A 22,622-nucleotide genomic window follows, 5' to 3' on the forward strand; every position below is an offset into this window, starting at 1 on the left:
ATTAGTCGTGCTGCCCATTTCACTCATCGGGGAATCCAATTAGTCTCCTTAACAGTTACTTTATATCAGATATTTTTACCAGATTAAATCACATCCATTATTTTATGGCTTGGGACATAAGTTTTTCTTTACATGTACATTTTTACTGAATAGTAAAGTTTGTTTGAGTTTCTGGGGTTTTATTAGCTTGGATTTCAACTTTAACTCATCTGAGAAGAGAACCCTTTCCTAACGCCATGTTGCTGGATGGAGAAAAGTGATGAGAAATTAAAATAGTATAAACTAATAATGGAGACAGCCAGACTATAATGCTGATTCTGTAAAGTGTTTTGGATGACTACTTCATAATCATAGCAAGAATATTGTTTTACACTTTCTTGTTCCCTATTTAAATACATTACATTAGAACTACCTAAAACTCTTACTTTTTTTTAATAACACCTACTTTTTATGAGGCAGTTAAATACTTACACTGCTTGCTGACTACTTGCAGTTTGTAGAGAAGCTTCACCACAGTGGAGCTGAGTTCAGGATGTATCACAAGCTCAAGTTTGTGACTGGAGCTTGTAATTTTGTCTTTTGAAGTTTAACGGTAGTTAAAAATTCAAACATTAGGTCTAGTGGCTGCTTAAATATTTAGCTTCTGAATGCCTAGAGATTAAAACAATGTTTAAAAAATCTTTCCTGTAACTGATTTAAACATTTTAGTGCCTGAACCATTTACTCTGACAACATAATGAACGGGAAACAGGTTCCTACATTATGCTGTATGGAAAGCATCTTTTCTTAAGGAGCAAAAGCTTTTCACTTATCTTTTGCTATTCATATTAGTTATATGATCACTGCACTGTATACTATTAGAAATTAAAACTAGGACATTAACATTAATCATTACTATTCAAACTATTGAAATATTCTATGCTATCTTGACATCCTCCAAAATATCCGTTATACCAATAAGCTCGGTGTGATGTTTCAAGTTTTTCCCTTTAATATGGACCGTCTACATACAGCTAATTAGCAAAGCTCTACCATGTTCATTTTCCATTAGAATTGAAATATTATTCCTATTCCTACTTCTCAGTCTTTGGACTGAGTCTTATTACACTGCTTACGCATTTTTCTTTGGATTCTCACAACACATATCAAAACCCTGAAATATTAGGATGCAACTTAACTTATTACCAATGTACTAGAAACACAAAAGAAACTAATAAAATTAGATACAGTTAATGAAATTCAGAAACTTAGCTTTCCATAGAATATTGTTAGCCTGCTGTGCCTGGCAGTGCAGACATCACTTTATACTCTGAGAAGGAATGACTGTCATGTCTGGCAGCTGAGCAACTATGGAGTAATCATATTACCGTTTATTTCCCAATCATTCTGGTGAACATCACTTAAGACACTTCACTCTTTGAATTGTCCTGCTGTCAAGCCATGCTCCAAGGCGTTCTGGAGTTTGTGTAACCATAGAAGGACACAAAAAGAGTATCAGGTTTTGTTGTTATCACTCCATTTCTTAATATTACTATAAAGTCTCATGCCAAGAGTTAAGAAACTGGACCAAAACCCCTGAACTTTGAATGTAAGACACACTTTTTTTTGCAAATCATTCATTCTCAGGCTACATATTCTTTATATAGACTACTTTGGAAATGGTCTGTTCATGAGTATACTGCAGGACTCTGTGGAGCCCTTCAAAGGCGGCAGAATGCTCCATGAGACAAAGAAGTTACAGATTCAGAATGCGGTGCTCAATAATGGTCCTGAATAACATGAACTTTAAGGAAGTAGCCTCTTCTCGTGTAGCTCACATATATCTCAAATTTAGTGCAGTGGAAACAGGACAGTGCAACTATATAGAAAGCACAGAAACTTTCAGTTAAAGGAGCTTGAAAAAATTAACACAAATTTGGCTTTATGTATAAACACCATTTTGAAAACAGACATGAATTTGGATCCACAATAGGCTGGTGACCAATTCTGAGGTGTCTGATACTGCTGGAGATAGATCAAGGGAAGTGGAGGCCACCAGAATGCCAGCCTTCTCCTTCCAAAAATCTAAGTATCTTAAAACAACGGCACTTGTACTTGCACACTGTTGGACACATTACTTGTGCAAATTAATTTATTATATAGGACTTACAAGACATTCCTAAATCAAAAGTGATCTCACACAGTGTCCTCAACTGAATTTGAATTTAAGTTTCTGGAAAAAAAATGACAGTTTTGTATAAAACGTTAATATTTTTAAGCATTTAAATATACCTCCTTTCACTAGGCAGTTGTGCTGTGGCTAAAAAACTAACTAATGAGTTTTATTCTCAAGAGACCACTGAAGAACTTTTATACTAAGAGTTGTGCCAGCACCTCCACTAGAAGATCCTACTATTAGAGATCCAACCAAAAGATTAACCAACCCTAAAGTAAAATTTTGTATTGAAACTTTCAGAATTTTTAAGCATTTAAGAAAATTTAAGTGTTTTTGAATGCTTAAAAAAAAGCATTAATTCTTAGTTCTTATAATGAAACAGGGAAAAAATATAGCTCATCAATTTTATATAGTTTCTGAATTTATTAATAAAGAAACTGGATATAACTATTTATTTATTATTTTTAAAGCAAATAGAGCAGGCAGTGCATTCCCCCCGGGACAGATAATATGACTCGTGCATCCACTCAAAAAAGTTTTCACATGCCCTAATGTGCACCAACAGACAATGAAAGCTTGAAAAAATCTTGTCATTCAGGCAGCAGGATGAACTTTCACAACAGTCTTCCTAAGAGAGACAACTAATTAGGAGTAAGTGATTGCTAGTAAAGTCTGCAAAAGTCAAGATTAACACTAGGTACTTCTACAATCTTCCTCTAGGAATTGATTGCTCCAAACCACCCGACTAATATCCCAAATACTGTGACCACTGCTTTGTAGTAGCTTTGCTAGAGATTTCATTATTCTCTCATCACATGCAGTGAGCTTTCTAAATTGGACGGTAATAGCCCTCGCAGGACAGACTAAGAATCCTCCCATGACTTCTCCTTGTTTTGCTGTTTCTTCTTACCTCTCACATACCTGGAATGTATTTGTTTTGTTGAAAGAACGTTCAACTGACAGCTTTACCACACTGAATTAACAAAAATTAATAGTTTACAGTATAATTAATGCACTGTCATAGACTATCAATGTTGTACCTAGACTATAGATAATCGCATTTGACTAGAAATGAAGCTTGTCAAATTTCAGTAGAGAACTGAAAAAAATCCTTTCATTTCAAGAAAAGCGATGCAGACGTACACTGTTCTTAAAATAAGACATGCTAAGACTGACAGAGGAAACAAAATTCTGAAAATAGCATAGTTCACCTGATGTCACTTTTTGACTAACAGAGAAACATACGTTAAAATGTCAGAACAAACTTTATTACTTAAGCAAGCGCAACAATAAACTTGCTAGAGATCAACGTTTCTGAACAAGGCATACAAAAATTAAAAATAGTGAGTTGCATTGTACACTGGGAAAGGATGACCTACTTGGTAAAGAAATCCACAGCCATTAAAACCCTCTGCTCTGACCAGGAAACTTCTGGCGTTCATTCCCACAGAGCTGTGACCAGTAACTGCCTCTGGCACATCATACGTAACAGGCGAGACTGAAACCATTTAACAGTCATTTATCTTTGGTGATGTTGAAGTTATTGCACTAATAACTTATCTTCACTGCGGTTTAAGCTAACAGGTTTTATTTTACAATTGCCCAGAGCCAGGCACCTGCTCTACTAACACAGCTCAAGTGACAAGCAGTAACCTAGAAATTCAGAGTAACACTCTGATTTTGTAAAAGCTTCTCTAACTAGCTGACCATCACACATACAAAACTTTAATATTTGCAGAAATGTAACAGACATTGGCCGTTCTTTGGACTTAACAATTTAATATGATCCAAACACATCATGGTTATCAAAGAAGCTCATGTTTTCATGGCACCTCACTTCTTTGGTTTATTCCAAATCTATTAACAGACATCAAAATGCAGAGACACCGCTTACTTCAAACATTTAATCTATTGGGAAAAATGAAACTGCAGACACTGATTTGTTTGGAACAGGCGACACTGGACAGGGAGGCAGCTCTAAGGGCTACATGTGATGATAGTATGGGGGAAAGTGGCTGAAAAAAATAATCCCATTTGGAAATGATACGCAAAGCAGAAAGATACAAAAGAGATGAGTTTAAGGGTTGGGCTGGTTGGGTTTTTTTGAGTTGTGATTTTTAAAAAAGGTTGAAGCAATAAAAGAACACAGAAAAAATTAAGTAATATTTCTGCATTTTATGTTCCAATTGACCAATTACTAATGTTATAAATTCATATTCATAATTCATTATTCATAATTGTTACTGTGAATCCTAGCAAGATACAGGTTTCTTTCTCCTCCACTATTCCATCTTCCACATTGCTTAGAATGTAACATATTTATTGCAAGAACTTGAGTTAAAAGTGCAACCAGTATGTAGCCATAAGCTCTAAGTTTAACAATACTTAGGTCATGGAAGTGCTACTTTAAAAGGTTTTTTTAATGCATCTGTCTATATATGTATAAACATATGTATATACAGACACACACTTATACTGTGTGTATGTATATATGTATTTTATATATAATGTTTCTTAGAAAGCTCCCAAACACCTATAAATTCAGTTTTGCAGATCTGGAATTTGATCAGACTGGTAACAACCTGTCAGCTTTAAATATTGGACTATTTGTTTCCCTGTGTCCAGTGCCTAAGATCTTGTTAATTACCTAAACTCTCTTTCTGTAGGTCTTGTTAATTACCCGTCTCCTGTCTCAGAGGACCTTGTTAATAACTTGTACAATCTCTCTAAAAAGGTCTTAATAACACATTAAAATTAAAGATGCTTTTCTTTTAGCACTTGTCAAGTGGTGTAAATTGAGAAATTTTCACATCAGTTTATTAGCCTACTGTAGTGTATTTTCCTAAACACAAACAATTTCAGAGAAATGATGCACAAGGTTTGGCCGTGGCACAAAACAATCTTTGTTTTCCAGGAGTATCCTTAATTTCTTTAACTGTGTTCAATACAAAATCCACGTGGCTCCTGACTGCAAATTAACCTCATGAGAGCCATGACAATAGCAGTAATTGTAAGAATGATGACAATTTAAGATAGTATTAGGTAAAAGTTCCAAAGCAGCCAAATAATAAGTATGAAGACAAAAGTATTATTGGTAAATGCTGGCTAAAAATAGTAGACATATCATGTGCTTAAAATTCTTCCTTGGCTGTATGATATAAATCCTCTGGAACTAACAGATTTTGTAATATTTGCAAAAACAGCATCTCGTTTCACTATGAGACTGCATCATTTTTAAATTGTCAAGAAATCAGCTCATAAGTATCTATATTACACCTACACCAAACAATAAAAACTCCCAATCTGAACACTTATGTAATATTTTATTACCGTATCTATAAAATCCTTAAAAAATACTAATTTATCCATTCAGCATTGGTAAGAGATAACAAAACATCATCCCAGTTTTACAGATGAGGAGCAGGGAGACTAAGTGATTTAGCCAAAGCCACAGAACAAGCCTTTGCCAGAGCAGAGATTAATAGAAATTAGGGGTCCACATTTTGTGATTTCCTAACAACTGGTATTATACACAAACCAGGCAGGTTTTGTTTTGTTTTTTCCAAAATACTTCTAAAACCTTCTTGAAATAGTAATAATAAGTAATAGTAATAAAAATAAATAATAATTTTCAAATAATCCTGGGATACTTCCTGCTTTCAGCAAAAAATACCAAACCTATAACTGTTGCTGAACCATTTCTACATTTTCTACGCCAGCAGCTGAGAGACACATGGAAGATGTATTTATCTTCATTCTTTTAATTAGTAAATAAGAGTAATTAGTGACAGAGTATGTAGACAGCCACTTAGCATTTAACTAACTGGTTGGGTGAAGGGCTATTCAGGGACTGTTCTGCAACTCCCATAGTCATCAGTTAGTGAGGTTGTTGCGAGCCGCTGTCCTGCACATCATTATTGCTTAGGCAACGTTACCAAACACAATTAATTAGGATTGACTTAAACCTGATCCAAGCTCACCGAAGTCACTGAAAAGACTCCCACTAACTTTACAGGCATCATTTCACCCATGCTAAGAACCTGACCTTCATGCTTTGCATATGGAGTTGGTTTGGACAATTTTTTTGAGGATGGTTTTTTTTTTATTCCACTACCTCCAGCCCAGTCCCAGGGAGCGAATGGCCTTTTGTGGCTCCTGTGTGCTCCTGGAATACATCTGCCAGCTGAGTTTCATCAGGCAGGAATCCTGTTCACATGCCCCAGAACCATTCCATCACTCAAAGGCTTAGCTAAGTGGGGTTAACTGGGAGATCCACCTGCAAAGCGAACTCCTCGTCCACACCAGAACACTGATTTAGGACACACCTTAATAAAAAGATATTGCCTAGTTTACTTGCAGAAATGGTATACATCCAAAAGAGCTTAATAGCACTTTAAGTAAATAAAAAGCAACTCAAAGTCTAAATTCCCTGTGTATCTTTTCTGCACACTTAATTTGTTACTCAACTGCATTTATTTTGCGCCCATAGATTTATACAGTTCTTTCTTCACAGTATTACTAGTTCGAAAAATTTAAAATGGATTCTATTTAACATATCCTCCACAGATAAAAGGTAAACTTAAACTGTAAACTTATTAAATATGCACATTTTGTATTAGTTTCTACTTCAAAAGGAAATCATTGTACAAGATACATTTGAAAGAAAGTGAACTTATTCTAAAAGACTGTCACAGAACATAATACTGGAGCATATGAAAATCAAGAGCTTCTGACTTATATTATTGCATGCTAGATATTATTCCATAATAGCTGTCTTATAAAAAAAGGTCAAAATGTTTACTATTTTTGTTTTTTTCAAAATAACTGAATATCTATTTGTATTATCAAAAGTTTATGTTTACATAAAAGTCAAGAACTAGTAAAAGAGACTCATACAAAGAGGGGGAACGAATGACTAGAGTCCTTCTGAATGGGCACTGTGATGAGCTTTTTAATTACAAAATAAAGAAAAAAAAGTCCATCGTGATTACCGTTAAAGATTTATATTTATCAAGATCTGCTGCATTCAAGAACTTCAAAAGATTTCACTACTTATATCTAGCATCTGCCTGAATACATTTTTTCATTTTAAAAAAATTAAATGCTATGTAATTTTAATTGTTATTTAAATTACTTCTTCTTTAAAGGAGCTTATTTAAATGGAAGTTTAACTTCTGACAAACCAAGCTACATCCTAACCTTACTCTAATCTAGAGAAATCCTTTATTAAATAAATAATATTCTAAGACTCTGTCTGTAAACATGTTATTTAAGACACTAGGAACTGACTTGACTTGTAGAGGACACTAAGAAGATAATTCATTGAAGCCTGTATGAGCTTGTAGCAACCAAATCTCTTCTCTAGCAGTTCCACTCCAGTTCATTAATCTAATTCACATCCACGGTTAGTTTTGTTGAGAAAATTATTATAAGTTTAAATCAGGAGTGTAAGCATTCTAACCTACGAATAAAACTGAGCCGGGATACAGTAAGATCAATCTGCTCTAAAATCTAAAAGAACAGGCTAGCAAGAAACAAATTACTTTTTTTTTTTTTTTTTTAAAGACAAGACTACTGTGTCATTAACTAAGGAATTAATAGACAGGAAAAAGGCAAATTTGTTAGAACAATATTTTCCATTTAAAACAGTGATTTATTTTACAACCTTAAAATTCCAGTTTGGACCACTTCAATTTTAAATTCAATTTCTATCCAACTTAAGTCATTAAATAGAAATTAATCATTACCTTGAAAAAAAAAGGAATGTTAATTTCTGGCACTAATATAGAGAAAAAAATAAGAATGCAAATGAATAAAAGTTAAATAATTAGCTCATTAAACATTTATCAGGAACAGTATAGATGGGGGGGATGTCTGTATATACATACATACATATATATATATAAAAAGACAGTATATCTTCATCACTAGCAAACAAAAGCCAGAAACGAAACTAACTGTGGGATACACTTTTGGGTGGGGTTTTTTGTTTGTTTGTTTGTTTGTTTTTTAACTTTTTTTTAATGGAAAACAAGAAAACTGTTGATAGACAAACAAAGATTAGAATGGGTTATTTAAAGCAAAGTTTCTCATCAGCCCTGGCAACTTAATTCACTGCTTAACATGTAAACTGCTGCCTTGTGCAACGACTTGAATACTCAAGAACTCAGCAAAGCTAGAATGAGCCAAACGAATTCCAGCGTGATAAGTGCCCATGTGGGTGCTCCCATTTAGAAACAGAATGGTCTTCAATTCTTGTGCTTTAACATACAGAACCTAAATCCATTTTTTTCTGACATGTACAGGATTTGTTTTCATTACTCACATTTTCTTTATCCTTTCATTTATTCTGTTTATTTTTGCTTAGAGTTGAAACTTTTCCCTCTAAAACCTTGACTTAAGGCACTGTAATAATTAGCAATGAGTGTTCAGTTAAAGCAGAACTTTCAGGAAGAACTCATTCTGAAGCACAAAGTCTTCCACAAACTCAAGCACCCAAGAACATTCACAGTACATATTAGTAATATAAATGTAATTTCAAAATTAAGTAAGAAAAGATCAAACTATATAAAAAGTTCATAACTTTTACTTAGAAACAGATAAGCAATGATATAAACGTATATAAAGCGCAAAGATTGTGTTCCTCAACACTTCACATTTTCATTTATATAACATGTTCAAGATATCAGATCGAAATACAGCAAAAACCTACCTTGAAGATGGCAACATGCTTGTAGGCTTGTAGTTTGTCATAAACGGATTAGTTGAATCATAATCAAAACTCTCCTGATGAGTTTCACCAAACGCACTGGGTGATTTCAAGTCAGTAGAACTGTCTGATCCCCCATTGCTAAGTTTATCTGACCTCTTGCTATCTTTTTTTCCAGTCACTCTTTCAAAAAGACTAACTTTCTCTTTTTTCTCTTTCTTAATGTCTTTCCTGATTTCGACAGGTTTGGAAAACAGGCTTATGTTCTGATCCCATGTTGCTGGGCTTTCTTCGAAGGGATTCTTCTGTCTTGGCAGTGTAGCAAATTTTTGGGGTAACGAAGCACTCACATTGGTAAATGGGTCATTTTGTGCTTCAAGTGCAGTTTCATCGGCTGTGCTGTCAAGCGGGTTCACTTTAGAAGTATCAACACTTAATGTCCTTCTGTGTGGAGATTTTAGACTCCCTGCAAACAATCTGTCATTAGTATATTATTAACAAGACACTGTATCATAGCTTGTGACATGCAGAGAACCCATTTTAGCTTAGGTCTAGAAGCTTTGCATTTGAGTCTCAGTTCAAAACACTGCGGAGTAACTAAGCTATTAAAAAAAATAATGAACAGCTGTGGCCTTCACTTTGTGATTCAGAAATGTTTATGGATAGACACTACAGCAAACTTTTGTTTTCTGAGTGAAAATTAAGTTCTACAAAGAAGAGAGCTATGACTAGAGCGCCATTCCAAAAAGCAACAGTAGTCTATGGCTGCACAATAATGTTGAACAATGCAAAGTATTTTCAGTTCTTCCTCTAAATCAGGTTTAAAACTTTGGTGATAGTTTTCAACTTTTTAAACTGAATTTTATTTTTCACAAGACGCTATTTTGCCTAGAGTTCCCTCTAGAATGCAATGCTTCCCCTACAATACACTCTCAAGTGAGGACATAAGAAGAAAAATGCTAAATTACCACAAATAATGAGCAATATAATTTATTTCTTATGCTCAGAAATAGAAGTTACGAGTTACCATCAACTAATGGCAGTGGAAAAAAAAAATAGGCCAGCAATAATTCTTAACTTTTTGGACTTGTAATTGCTTCATAAACTAAAGAAAGACTTTTGAATGCTCTAATAGCAGTGAACTGTAATTATAATAGTAATGAGTTTTACTTACCACCTTCGTCAACCGAACCAAATGATTCTAGCTGACGCCTGAAAAGATGAGGGTAGCCAACTGTGCTGGATTTCATTTTTTCTGAGACATGCGATCCCGTTAAATCTGACATGGAGTGAGCTGAGGATAGCCGCTGAGGTCCCAAAAGGAAAGGTTTTTTTGGTTTTGATTTCATTTGTACTTCACCACTACATACCTCTACGTTTGCATCAGGTATGTGAGTACTTGGGATGATTGCAGAGGATGTATCCGAAAACGTTCCATCGTTTTTTCGACCCTTCATTTTGTCTTTTAGTTTAGCAAAAGGGGATTTAGTTTTGTCCTTCATTGACAAATCAAACATACTTGCTGTCATGTTATTCCTCATAAACTGAATATTAACCTTTATTTCTCCTCTGTCTTTAGTTCTTTTTCCTTGTCTGGACTCCAGGTGAAACCACCTTAAAGGAGAAAAAGAGCAAGTTAAGTTGTGTTTTCTGGAGGCTAGTCATTAAACTCTGGTTAGCTGGTTAATGCATCTAGCTAGTATAACTTAGAATATGAAAACCAAATTCCATACCAAAAATTAAAACATTCCTGTACTGAAAAACTTTTTTTGTCTGTATTTGTTTATGAAGAGAAAACTTAGTAACTAAGCAAGCACAAAGCTCTTTGTAGCGTTCACCTGTTTTGAGAACCAAAACCAACTCCATGGAAGCTACATCAAAGCTAATGAGCTCATATCTGCCCAGCAGAATTTGTATCTAAATGTTAATACAAATACACTTTATTTTGCTGTTTTGGAGAACACTTGATATTTTTCAAGTGCCCTGTATTTAGCAGTGATGTATATTACCTGAATGTATACAAAGATTTCATCTAGTAACCTTTTCTCCTTTGATTTTGCTCAGCTTTATATGCTCTCAAACATTTCTACCATCTGTCCCTTCCTTCTAACCTCTGGTTAAGATTTATGTCAACTGCACTAGTAAAGAAACGAAGATCTGAGACCCCTGAATAGTCAACCATCATTTCATTCTGCAACCGCAACCCCTACTAATTTTGACAGTAACTCTGCAAGCACTGGTGGCAGAACAGCGAGGGTGTAGGTCTATCTTACAGCTGTCCCTTCTTTTGCAGGTCACCAGTAGGATCAACTTCAGAAATTTCCATAGGCTTTAGAACCATGACACAAAGCCCCACTCCTTGAAAAGAGATCAAAGGTGTCATCATCTATTTCAAAAAGCCAAGCGTGCTCTTTGTCCAATAAAGGCTTTGTCATCATCCAAGCGTCTTATCCATTCCTTATTGTGCCTAATGTCCTGTGGAAGCATCTGCAGAATTATGGCTCGATCTTCCTTCAGCTAAATGAATGACTGACAGACAATCCTTTCTCCACACCATCATCAACAGCCTTTTCCTGTTTCAAACAGGGCACAAGGGCATATTTCAGATCCACCAGCTCCACAGAAGTCCTCTAAAGCCCTTGTCAGGAGAAACGCATGCACACATGCTAACACGACAGTGCATTGTCACCATGAGGTAACTTCCAAACTGGAGTCTAAGATATGAAATTGTCTATCAGCACCGATGTAAAACTGATCATTGTTCAATACTGCCAAACATAGAAAAAAAGGCCAGGAAAGGAGAAAAATAACCCTCAATTTCCTTACAAATTTCATAAACACTTTTAAAGGTGACAACTTAAATCAAATTTTCAGACAGAGATACTATTTTCTGAGTTGAGAAAATACTTCTAAAGCTGACCTGCCAAAGAAATAGCAAAAGGATAAAGAGTATTATGACTTTTTTTTGTTGTTTTGTAATGTCCAAAAGGTTTTATATCCCAAACTAAACCAGAATAATTAAGAAATATCAGACCTTCTCTCTCGGCAGTAGAAAACATGAATGTGGACCAGGAGATCCAGAAGTTCAAACTGGTAGGAGGACAACTAAACCCTTAGGAAGAAAGTTTTTCTTCTGTTCTGAGGTAACTTCATTTATGTACTTTAAATGAAAGAGAAAACCTGAAATACGTTATGTGTCTGACGAAGATGGATCATTTTTCCTTTTAGTTAATAACGTTTCACTTCTTGGTAACTGATTCCAGAAACTCTTTAATTCATCTACAGAGTCGTTACAGAAAACACACACAACAGAACCAAGAGTAAATCTTTTTTTGTGATATATAATATTGCAAAAACTGGGAAGATAAGATAGCCTGCTTTCTTTAAAAGAAAATATGTTCATATATTCTCTTAAAAAATTAAAACAATTCACAGCCATAATGAGCAAGCCCTTGCTTATAAATCTCCATCAGACAGACCTTGCCTGTGCAGAAAAAACCCCAAAGAAAAACAACACCCTGAAACTGAGAAAGTCCTCACCATGATTCCTTAGACAGACACTAAACATAAACATAAATAAGGCTTCTAAGTGTTTTAAGAAGCTTAATAGGCAAAGAGGACCTCACTTTTTGACATTCAAGCTTAAAGGCTCAAACTACACTACAAGAAAACATATTCCGCTTCTCCCTCTTTCCCTCCCCTCACAGATCTCAAACATTAATACTGTATCTCTGATGAGATTACTGAATTTTCATGTTTCTGCTTAGGAATCAGCAAAACTTTAAACTGATGTATGACACTTGCTGACTTGTTTTAGAACAGTGTCAAGACAAATTCTGAAGCTTTTGCTGTGTGGAAGAAAGCCTTTTCTTTTAAAACTTAATTTAACTCAATTATTGACTTACTTATCATGAATCAACAACCACTCCGTGTCACTACCTGCACTCACCTGCTAAGACCGTATCTCCACACACTATTTTGACATTCACCAGGTCTGAAGGAGAGAATTCCAGCACATAACTAATACATTGCCTTTGCAGCTTGTACCTTTATTTTCAAAGTAGACTTTGAAGAACTTGACACTAAAAATAAGTTTAGCTGGGAAAACAAGGAAACTCGCCTTACCCCAGGAAGATAACACAACTGTGTAAGGGACTGGACCTGCTGGGACCAGGTTCAACACTACTACTGATTCCAACAGAATTTAATCATAAACTCTTTACTCCAGCAAAATTCCTCTGGACTTCAGTGGAATTTCTATTTGAATAACGATTGCTGGATCAAATCTTTGTATAAAACACAGATATTCAATTTTCATAGGCATTTCAAGGAGGTTTCTTTGTTACCTTGGAGAGTTTATCTTGTTTTAGTTATAATGAAGGCTCCATATGCTTCAGCTCATAACGAGACAATATGAGAAGCAGACTCAAATCACGATTTTCTTCAAATTCAAAGGCGAATAATTACTTTTTTAAACAGATGAGAACAAACGCAGGCAATGCATTTGTGTGGGGCTACACGTGAATGAGCAACCGAGTCTGTAAATGTTTCTTATTAGAATCTGTTTCTACAACACATGGGCGTGAGCAACAAACAGAAAAAACAGTGCTGTATACAACAGAAAAAAGAATTGGAAAATGAAGTCCACTGTTTTCAGATAACAGCATTTGGGTCCTAAAATACTAAATTCCACTATACCACTGCCAATTTAAAAAATTGTAATGTATTATAAAAGCCAATAAAACTTGCTATTTTGGTTTTGTTTACAGTACTTTTAGCCACAATAAATGCTCCATTTGTCAGGCTGCCATGAGCTTATTCTATAGAAAGCCTGTACAAAGTAGGAAAATAGCCAATAACATACACGAACAAAACAGGGTGGCTTTTATGAGAGCAGATGCCCTTTTATTTAATAACCAAATATTACATCCAGTCTTGCAGACAGTCTTTATTTAAACAGACCTTGTACAAAGTCTGGCAAATTTTCCCAACTTCAAAGGAAGCCCTATTGCCTCCTGAATCACATTCATACTTCTTGCTCTCACCTTCAAATGTTCTGTAGGACAACGTCCTCCATACACCCTCTAATTTTGACTTTTCCCCTACGGTTTCCATCAGAACAACCCTTGCTTCTTTTTCTCATCTGTTTTTGAATGTGCTAATGGGCTTTGCCTGTCTTGCACAGGTTTCTGATCATTTTTATTCTGTAAGTATTATATAAATTGCCACTCTGTACACTGACAATTTTTTTGAACGTGTAAAGAGAAGATCAACGTTCAAGGCTGAAAAATCCTGCTGCCCAGTCAGCCCTGAAAAACTAAACCCCTACCTGAAGAAACGTGGCTATTTTCTAACCACAACAAAATTACTCATTTTTGGCCATACCTGTAATTAGGGGTGCAAAAAGCAAACTCCCTTATTTCTAAGACAGTAACTATCTTCTGCATACCATAATTCCATAGTATCAGCAGTACTGATCCCTTTACCTTAGAAAAGGTAGACAGGAAGGTTGAAGGATAAAACTAAAATAAGTTACTATTAATGAGCAAGTTGCCTGTCTATTCCAGCTGAATAGCTAGTGATCTACAAATGTTATTTTAAACAAATATTTTGAAACCAAGACCTTGTTTCCCTTCCAATAGCAGGAAGCTGATGTCGTGGTGTCTTATTCTCCAAAACTGTCACAGAATTTGACAGTTCCAAGTCTGAGCCCTCTTTCTTCTTTGAAGAAGCATCACTCAACCTATTCACCACGTAACACTCAGCAGGACAGGTTCATAGGATGGGTAAGAAAAATAGTAACAGTATAGGTTAGAAAAACCACAATGTAATTTTAATTACATTTTAATTATATACTAACAGCCTCAAAAACCACTGGGATACTTGTCTACCAATTTCACCAGGAAATAGAAGTCTTCTAGCCAGCACATTCAACCTATGCATGACAGATGACCTTCTGACTCCATCTTTTTGCCTGTGCCAAAGATGGAAACTACAAAAGGAGCTTTCCCACTCACTTTGCTGCTTCCCAAATATGCCGCTCTGCCTTCACTCTACCAGTAAATACCTGTTGAGCTGATCTAATTTTGCTTTCCTGAAATCATTAGATTGCACCCAAAGACTTGCAAAATCTTGATTTCGATTCACAAATTACTGAAGGAATTCTGCAAAAAGCCATACAACCACAGCATCCACAAAGCTTCTACCCTTGATTTTACAGGTAAAATCAGCACCCTGATTTTACTGTTAAGCAACTTTAATCTGCTACACAGCGATGAGGAGAATTTTCTATACCAGCTGGTACTTCTAAAACTACCCCTATAAAACACCATCAAAATCCTAATGATAGAACGTGTCCATCAGCTGTCACGGGAAAGAAGGACTTCTTCATTTAAGTTACTATGTCTGAGCTAGACACACTGAAGAAATTTCCTTCAAAAACCCACTAACATAAATATCCACAGCTAATGGATAAAAACCAACATCCAAAGCCCAGAACTGTCTAAAATTTTCATTAGCAGCAAATGCACATTGAAAAATGCAGAATACCATATTGAAAGACCGCCTCAAAAGTCAGTAAGTAGGAAAATTAAGGCAAGGGGCTGAGCACAGACTACATCGTGTACAAGGGGAAATGAAGAAGAAAACAGATTATTTATTAAAATAAGTGATGACATTCACAAAGATGAATACTATTACTTTCTGGAAGCCAACCGAAATGAGATAGACAAAGTAGAGTTTAAAAATAAGTATTACGCAGTGACATCGTAACACCACAAAACATATGGGAACTGACACATATCACAATGCCCCTTCTAAGGGGTTAGCTAACATCAACTGGAATCAAAGTAATTAACGTGGTCTTAGTTTACTTATTATTTTGGCTAAAGACTATGTGTGAAAGCTTTTCCTTTAGAAGCAAAATAACTGAAGGTATGAGAATTAAGGCCAGTTATTTCAGTTGAGTGTGTGTATAAGCACGCGTGTATGCACAGAAAATGGAGAAGTATTTCAGTCCAGATGGCCCTCAGACTCTGACTCAGAATTATGACTTATTCAGAGGATGTGCTCGCATTTGTTGTCGAAATGTAAATGCTGGCAATATTACTAGATAATTGGAAAATATTGCTATAATCCCATAAAGCTACAACTGAGCACAACTTTTTGTTGTCCCCCATAACCATTTTTCTCTTCTGTTACTCACTACTAACTTTCTTTCATTTTTATTACATTTACTGAGTTGGACCACAAAAGTAAAAGCACAAATCCATACGGATCCTCCTGGCTGCTCATTATTTCTATGCCTTTGACAAATTTCTCTTCCCACTTTTGACTACAGTGGAACGAGTGTTTTCTCTTACTTTCACCATGACATTTTGATAATTTATGCTACAGCCTGCCATTTCCACTCCTATTTAGTTTTACCACCTAAAATAATCTAAAAAAAACGCATTTTTCTGGTTAAAACTAAATTTAAGACTCAAAATTAGTAAATAATATTTACAAAGTGTTATGTTTTGTAGAATTATTTTTAAAAAGGCTTTATTCATTAACAAGCACGACATGACATTAACAAGCCCATGATATACTATCTATTTACAAGTTGTTTGCTTGTTCCTAATTCAAGTTATATTTGAAGCCACCTACTCAAGTGCCTGCCTCTTGCTTGTGCTGCCGCAGATGACAGAGAGGACAGGGCAGAGGCGGTCGAAGGGGGAACCTGTCCATGTCCAAGAGGGTGGCTGCCAAGAAGGAATTCACGTTAATTTGGAGGAAGTCACACAAGTTTCCCATCTTTTAGGAAGCTCAGCAGCGCTAAGGAATAAGTGCTTACAGAGGTATTGATCGTAGTCAATCGCTAATTCTTTCTGTTTGTTTGTTTGCTGAGAAGCTGTTTTTAACTATTTTATATGATCGATGTAAGCACAGGAGAAACATCTGAGATAAGGCCAAGATTCCATCACTGGATTATGCTCAAATAATTATTTTTTACAACGCTGAAGCAATTTGGGGGTAAGGTGTTGAGGTATTATAGAAACCAGAGAAAAGGTGAATTAAGTCACAAATAAAAATGTCTCCTCCAACAAAAATTCTGTAATAAATAATTTGACCATCGCCTGCCCCCCTCAAATTTATAACATTCCAGAGAAGTGCTGCATCTTAAATCAGCTGAACATATCATAAAATTAGCTCTCCAGGAAAGCTAATAAAGGAATGGACAATAAATAGTGTGGAATTAGAGAACGACAAGGACGAAGCAAATGCCGATGAAATAAGTAACATTATGGTGAAAGCTGGCAGAAATTTGTTCTCCTACTGCTGTGTTCATTTAGCACACCGGAGAAAAAAAACTAAGCAGTCATTAAAAAAAACCTACTGAAAAATACTTCAGTAAATTCAGACATGACAGTAAATGAGTATTTTTTTATTCCATGATAATTCAAAAACTTGTTTTGATGTTACGCATTGTCACATCATCAGCAGTAGTAAGGCAACTATTAAATGTAACTGAATTGAAATTATTACAAAAATGTATATATCCTTTAAAAAACACATGCATTGATCATCATTTACATTTAAAGTACAAGAGCAAAAGAGGTATATTTATTCTGCAACAGCAGACTAAAAAAAACTGTCATGTATTTCCCAGGATGAATTAAAAAAATCCACAGGGTTTTACTGCAAAAAATGAAACCATGTCAGAAATCTAAAATCTGAAGAGTTATGCTAAATATACTTCCAATGAAGCAGTCTCTCCCAAGTTTTTTGAACTGTTAAAAGAACCTCAGTAAAATCTCTCAGCTTCTGGAGCCCAGTTTTCAACTCTGGAGAAAAGAGCAGGAGAAGTAAAAAGAGCCTGTCCATTTCCAACTTCAGCAGAGATGCCAGAGACAAAAATTTACAAAGTCAGCACAGTGTGATGGGCACTTTTGCACCAACACAGAAAGAAAATGAACTAAGATCCTGCAGGCGCTTTGGCTGAGGGCTCGGGAAGAGACCTAGTACGAGACCATCTGAGCCACATCTGGATCTAACCGTTCCAGGAATTTTCACTTTTAAGAACTGGAAAAATCATCGGTTTCAGAAAGAAAGAGAAAGGACATTGCATGATGGTGCATACGAAACTTTCAGCACCAAATTGCAGTAAATATACTGATTTCACACAATATTCAGTGAAACAAAGCAAGTTTATTAGAACACAAGACGCACAAATCCTATCATGAGGCCTCTGCCTGAAAACTTTACCGCAGAGAGTATTTTTCTTAAGGTGTAACAAGTGACAAAGAAGCTATACAGAAAAAAAGGATTATTTTTCCCTAGCATAATGTTTCTGAAGATGCAGTGAATTTTTAAATTTATTTCTTCCAAATTATAAAATATTAAATAAAAAAAAAATACAAAAAGCTCAATGTCACAGACCCCATGGTCTTCCTAGGAATTCAAAATCAGCTGGTAGCCTTCACTTCTCATACCTCCTTACTAAAAAAGCACAGGGGAATTGCTGACAGGGTTCAGCATTGTGCAGAATATTAAATATCTTTTCTGCAATACCCTGGTGACTCTTGAGTCTGTCTCTTACAGCACCATATGTACAGCTGTGTTGGAAAGAGGAAGCTATTAAATATATTAAAAAGTAGAAATATTACCAATAGACACTTCATCAAATAACTGGATCTCATTCATCCCCAAACAAAGCAAGAAATGTTAAGGTTACATCAACATGAGAAAATAACTCTGGATTTAATAACACCACAAGCCTGTTGAACATATTTGAAAGTAAAAACATTGCTTAATAAAACAGATTAGTGTTTCTGAAACAATGAATATAGCTTTCAACCATCAGAATGCTGTGGTAATAAAGACATTGGACTTGGTCTTGAAAGGCACTGGGTATCTCAGTTCCCACACCACAGTCACGGCTAGAAGGTCTTCGGGTCTAAATATATTACCCTTAGTTTACTGCCAACACAGGACTAGGAATATTTTGTATCAAAAAGGATTTAATAAAAGGATAATAAGAAAGAACGTTTTGTTTGAGAGCACATTTGCAAACATATTCCTGAAAGTTTGCCCTCCTCCCATGAACACGTACAAATATTGCATCCACATCTCCAGCTAATGCTTACAGGAGTCAGCAGCAACACACACACGTCCCACGAAGGCACATGAGCAGACAACCCTCATAACTTTTCAAAAACCTCTAAATGCTTAAGGACTCTCATTTTTTTTTTCAAAAGTGAGTTTCAAAAAGGACATTTCCTCAGCTTCTAAGCACCTAAAGACACAGACAGGAAAACCGGACTTTCAGTGGCTCCTATCTCATAAGAGTTTAAATCGGCATTAAGTGAGTATGTGCTGCCAAAAATCCCGCTCACCGCCCATCCGCACTTTTACACGTATATAAGACTTTTACAAGTACGGCTGTTCGGCTCTAGAAGCCTAACACCCATCAACTTTTAATAAGATTTGCAATCTTAAATGCTCAAGTAACTTCTGAAAAGAGGACTTGGGCTGTTTGTAAAAATTTCCCCACAGGCTCCCCATCTCTGCAGTGCAGCTTGCAGGCAGAGCGCAGCTTTCTCGGGGAGCCCTGCTCGTTTCTGCGGTGGTCCCGGGAAGCAACGCGGCACGTTTACATCATGCGAGTTCCTCCCTCACACTCCAGAGAAAGAAACTGAAAAAATAACGGGCACCTATGGAGCCCTGCAAAACACAATGTCATCTAAAAATACCGAAGAGATAAGAGTATTTATTTAACTATCACAAGGGCTATGTTAATTACCCCACTTACAAATTTTTGCAATAATTTTGTAAGACTCCAATACTAAAACTGGTGCAAAAGCATATGGTTCCCCAAAGGGAAAGGAGGTTTTCTTACTCACACTAATACATGAATAATTTACATATTTTCCTCCAGTTTCTGAATACATATTTCTACCTAGACTTAGAAAGTTTTTACAATTAGTAGCATTTCCACTTGATTCATTCACTCCATTTTCTGCAGAGTAGCTAGGTGTTTAAACTAAAGCTGTTGCCTATGACTTGCAAGATAATTACAACTGATGATTAAAGAATATTTAAGATGCATGTCTAAAGAGCACCGAAACTTCTTGAAACAAGTGTAAATAGAAATTAAGACCCTAAGGCTACAGACATTACCATGTATTGCATCAAGGTAACTGGTTTGTCCCTAAAAAGATAAGCAATTAAAAAGTATAACACTTCAGACCATGAACCCACAGTGATTCTGCACTGACATGTTCTTTCCTATTATATGGTTAGTGAACATACTGTTTTGCTAAAAACTTGTAGTTTACAAAAAAAACCCAACCACTAGGGCAAAGCCAGCTTTGACTTGTCTTTGGTGCTCCTTCAACCTCAGCCACTGCACATACGAAGGACAAGGTTCTAAGACGGTTTCTGCAGAAAGAGTTGTCTGATCAACAAGACCAGGCTGGTGCTGCTGCACTGATTTCCACCTCCACCTGCCCTCTCTGACTCTGCTGGAGGTTCACGCCTCCCCAGCACCATCAGCGACAAACGATGCCAACCTCTTAGGCACTTTGACGCAAAAGTCCAGCACCTTACCATAGACCCACCATCACGACCAGAAGAAATACCGGCCTTTAATTTTAACAGCTGAGATTTGGGCACTTTGGGCCTTTCTGCTCTACTGAAGAGACACTGGAGGAGGAAAGGCACCTGGGGCAGGAACTTTTTAACCACTGCAGAAAGATTTGTCAGCTCCAAGCTTGGACGTCTGTATGCTGTTCTTGGCCTACTTCTGTGAGACAAGAATAGCTAACACAAACACAGATCATGTAGTCACAGGCAGGCCTGACTATGCTTACATCTACAGTTTATTCCCATACACTTTGGAGGATAAATTACACTTGTATCAGACTTCTTCGTGCAACCACATCCTGACTAGAAATTTTAAACAATTTTACTAATTTAGTTGAAAAACCGAGTTAGATAAGTTTACAGTTCATCCTAATAAACTGCTGTGATGCCTTTTTTTTTTTTTTTTGGCATTCCAGTGCCAAAATGTGCTGGCAAACGGCAATTTTACTTGACAAAAACTTATGTAGGTAATGATGGAGGCTACCACAACAGCAGAAGCTTCCCTTCAGTCTTCTCTGTCGAGGCCTGCTATACAAAGCAGCCTGCAGGATCACGGCCCAAGGCTAATCAGGATCAGAAAAACACAGTGAAGGCTTACCACGGCAGCACAAAGTCACAGTTCATTGACCACCAAAACATAAATATAAAATATTTAAAGACACTTGGTTGCAGCAACTGAAGGAAAACATTTTTAAAGAGAACAACACCAGGCTTCGAGGGAGATGGCTGAAATCGAGGTAGGAGTTGAACTGGGATATGGCCCTGAGCAGAACGAAGAAAAATCTTTAGGAAAACAGACTGTAATGAGTTCACATTGCACATAAGAAGTTGTCAAAAAATGTTAATGACTGTCTTTCCCTGTGCAGGGTGACTATTGTGATTACAGCAAACTTCTCTCTGGAAGAGGTCAGGCTGCAGTGACATAACTGTATACGTTAGGGGCTTTGAACACACCACAGAAGAAAGAAACATACTAATTCCATTTCCAAGTACACTGATAATAAGGCTGCTAATCCCGCCCCCCCCCCAAGTGCAACTGTACCAGGAATACAAATTACAATGAAAAAAACCCCACCAAACCAACCAGCACTTACTCTGTTTTCCTCCTTTGCTTGTCCTCAAATATATCATTCAGACTTATCGCCACCTGTCCCAAGAACTTGTCCAGCCCCACCAGCGACCTGTGCATGACAATCAGGTACAGGATGTATTTTTCTGGATTCTCCTGCATGAGTAATCCAGGGAGCTCGAAGGAGGCCTCTTCTTTCCAGACGGGATCCAGGGTCTTCTCGGCCACCGAGGTGGAGTACTTCTCCTTGCCCAGCTGGATGATGGTGTAGGCGTCATTGCTGCCATTTTTACCTTTTGGCTTCAGACCTTTGGCTTGAAGGACCGTAACTTGCACGTGAGTTGGGAACCACTTCTGGGCTTGCTCCCCCAACATCATCTTTGAGGACGGCGGCAGCGATAACGAACACAAACGTCTGTAAGTCTCCGGGTCACCGCGGAAGGGCACTTAACGGCAGAGACACCTGTCAGGGGGCTCGGCCCGCTCCTTCCTCCAGCCCCTCGCCGCGGGTGGCACCCACCAGCCCTCAGGTCGCCCCCTCCCCACGCAGCCCCACCTGCGGCTCCATGGCTGGGGGCTGCCGGCTGTCGTTCCCCCCGGCAGCACCGACACTACTCCCCTCCTGCCCCCGGCCTCCCCCCGCCCGCCGCCGGCCCCCCGGGCATCCCCCGGGCAGGGCCCCTCCGCCCGGCCCGGCCCGGCCCCTCAGCGCGGCCCCTCAGCGCGGCCCGGCCCGGCCCGGCCCGGCGCGGGCCCCGCAGGCCGCCGCCGGCCTCCCCCTGCCCCTCACGGCTCGGTGCCTGAGGGCGGCGGAGGAGCCGGGGGGAGGCTCGCCGCCGCCGCCCCGCCGCTGTCGGGGGTGTGGGGCCGGGCTGCCGCCGCGCTGCCCTCCCGACTGCCTCAGCCTCTCGCCGCGCTCCCCCCCCGCCGCCACCGCCGCCGCCCGGCCTGACGGGCCGGCTCCGCCGCTTCCGCCTTCCCCATGCTGCCAGCGGCGGCGGCGGCCTCCGCGGCGGTCAGAGGGCAGAGGGCAGGGTTCGCCCCCTCCCCGCCGCCGGGGCGGC

At 37.7% G+C, this 22,622-nt stretch overlaps 1 protein-coding gene across 1 annotated transcript in view; it reads right to left on the minus strand.

Annotated features, from left to right (window-relative positions):
- RAB11FIP2 (RAB11 family interacting protein 2) overlaps positions 1-22,154 on the minus strand; it is a 34,169-nt gene extending 12,015 nt beyond the window's left edge. The window contains exons 1-3 of the mRNA XM_074158931.1: positions 21,584-22,154; positions 10,039-10,478; positions 8,868-9,330 (exon numbers count right to left, since the gene is read on the minus strand). Of these exons, the coding sequence (XP_074015032.1) occupies positions 8,868-9,330; positions 10,039-10,478; positions 21,584-21,936 (1,256 nt within the window). The 5' untranslated portion in view covers positions 21,937-22,154. The remainder of the gene's footprint in view (positions 1-8,867; positions 9,331-10,038; positions 10,479-21,583) is intronic.
- Positions 22,155-22,622: the final 468 nt, after the last annotated feature.

Source organism: Numenius arquata, chromosome 15, assembly GCF_964106895.1.
Source record: "Numenius arquata chromosome 15, bNumArq3.hap1.1, whole genome shotgun sequence".
Taxonomy (NCBI): Eukaryota; Metazoa; Chordata; class Aves; order Charadriiformes; family Scolopacidae; genus Numenius; species Numenius arquata.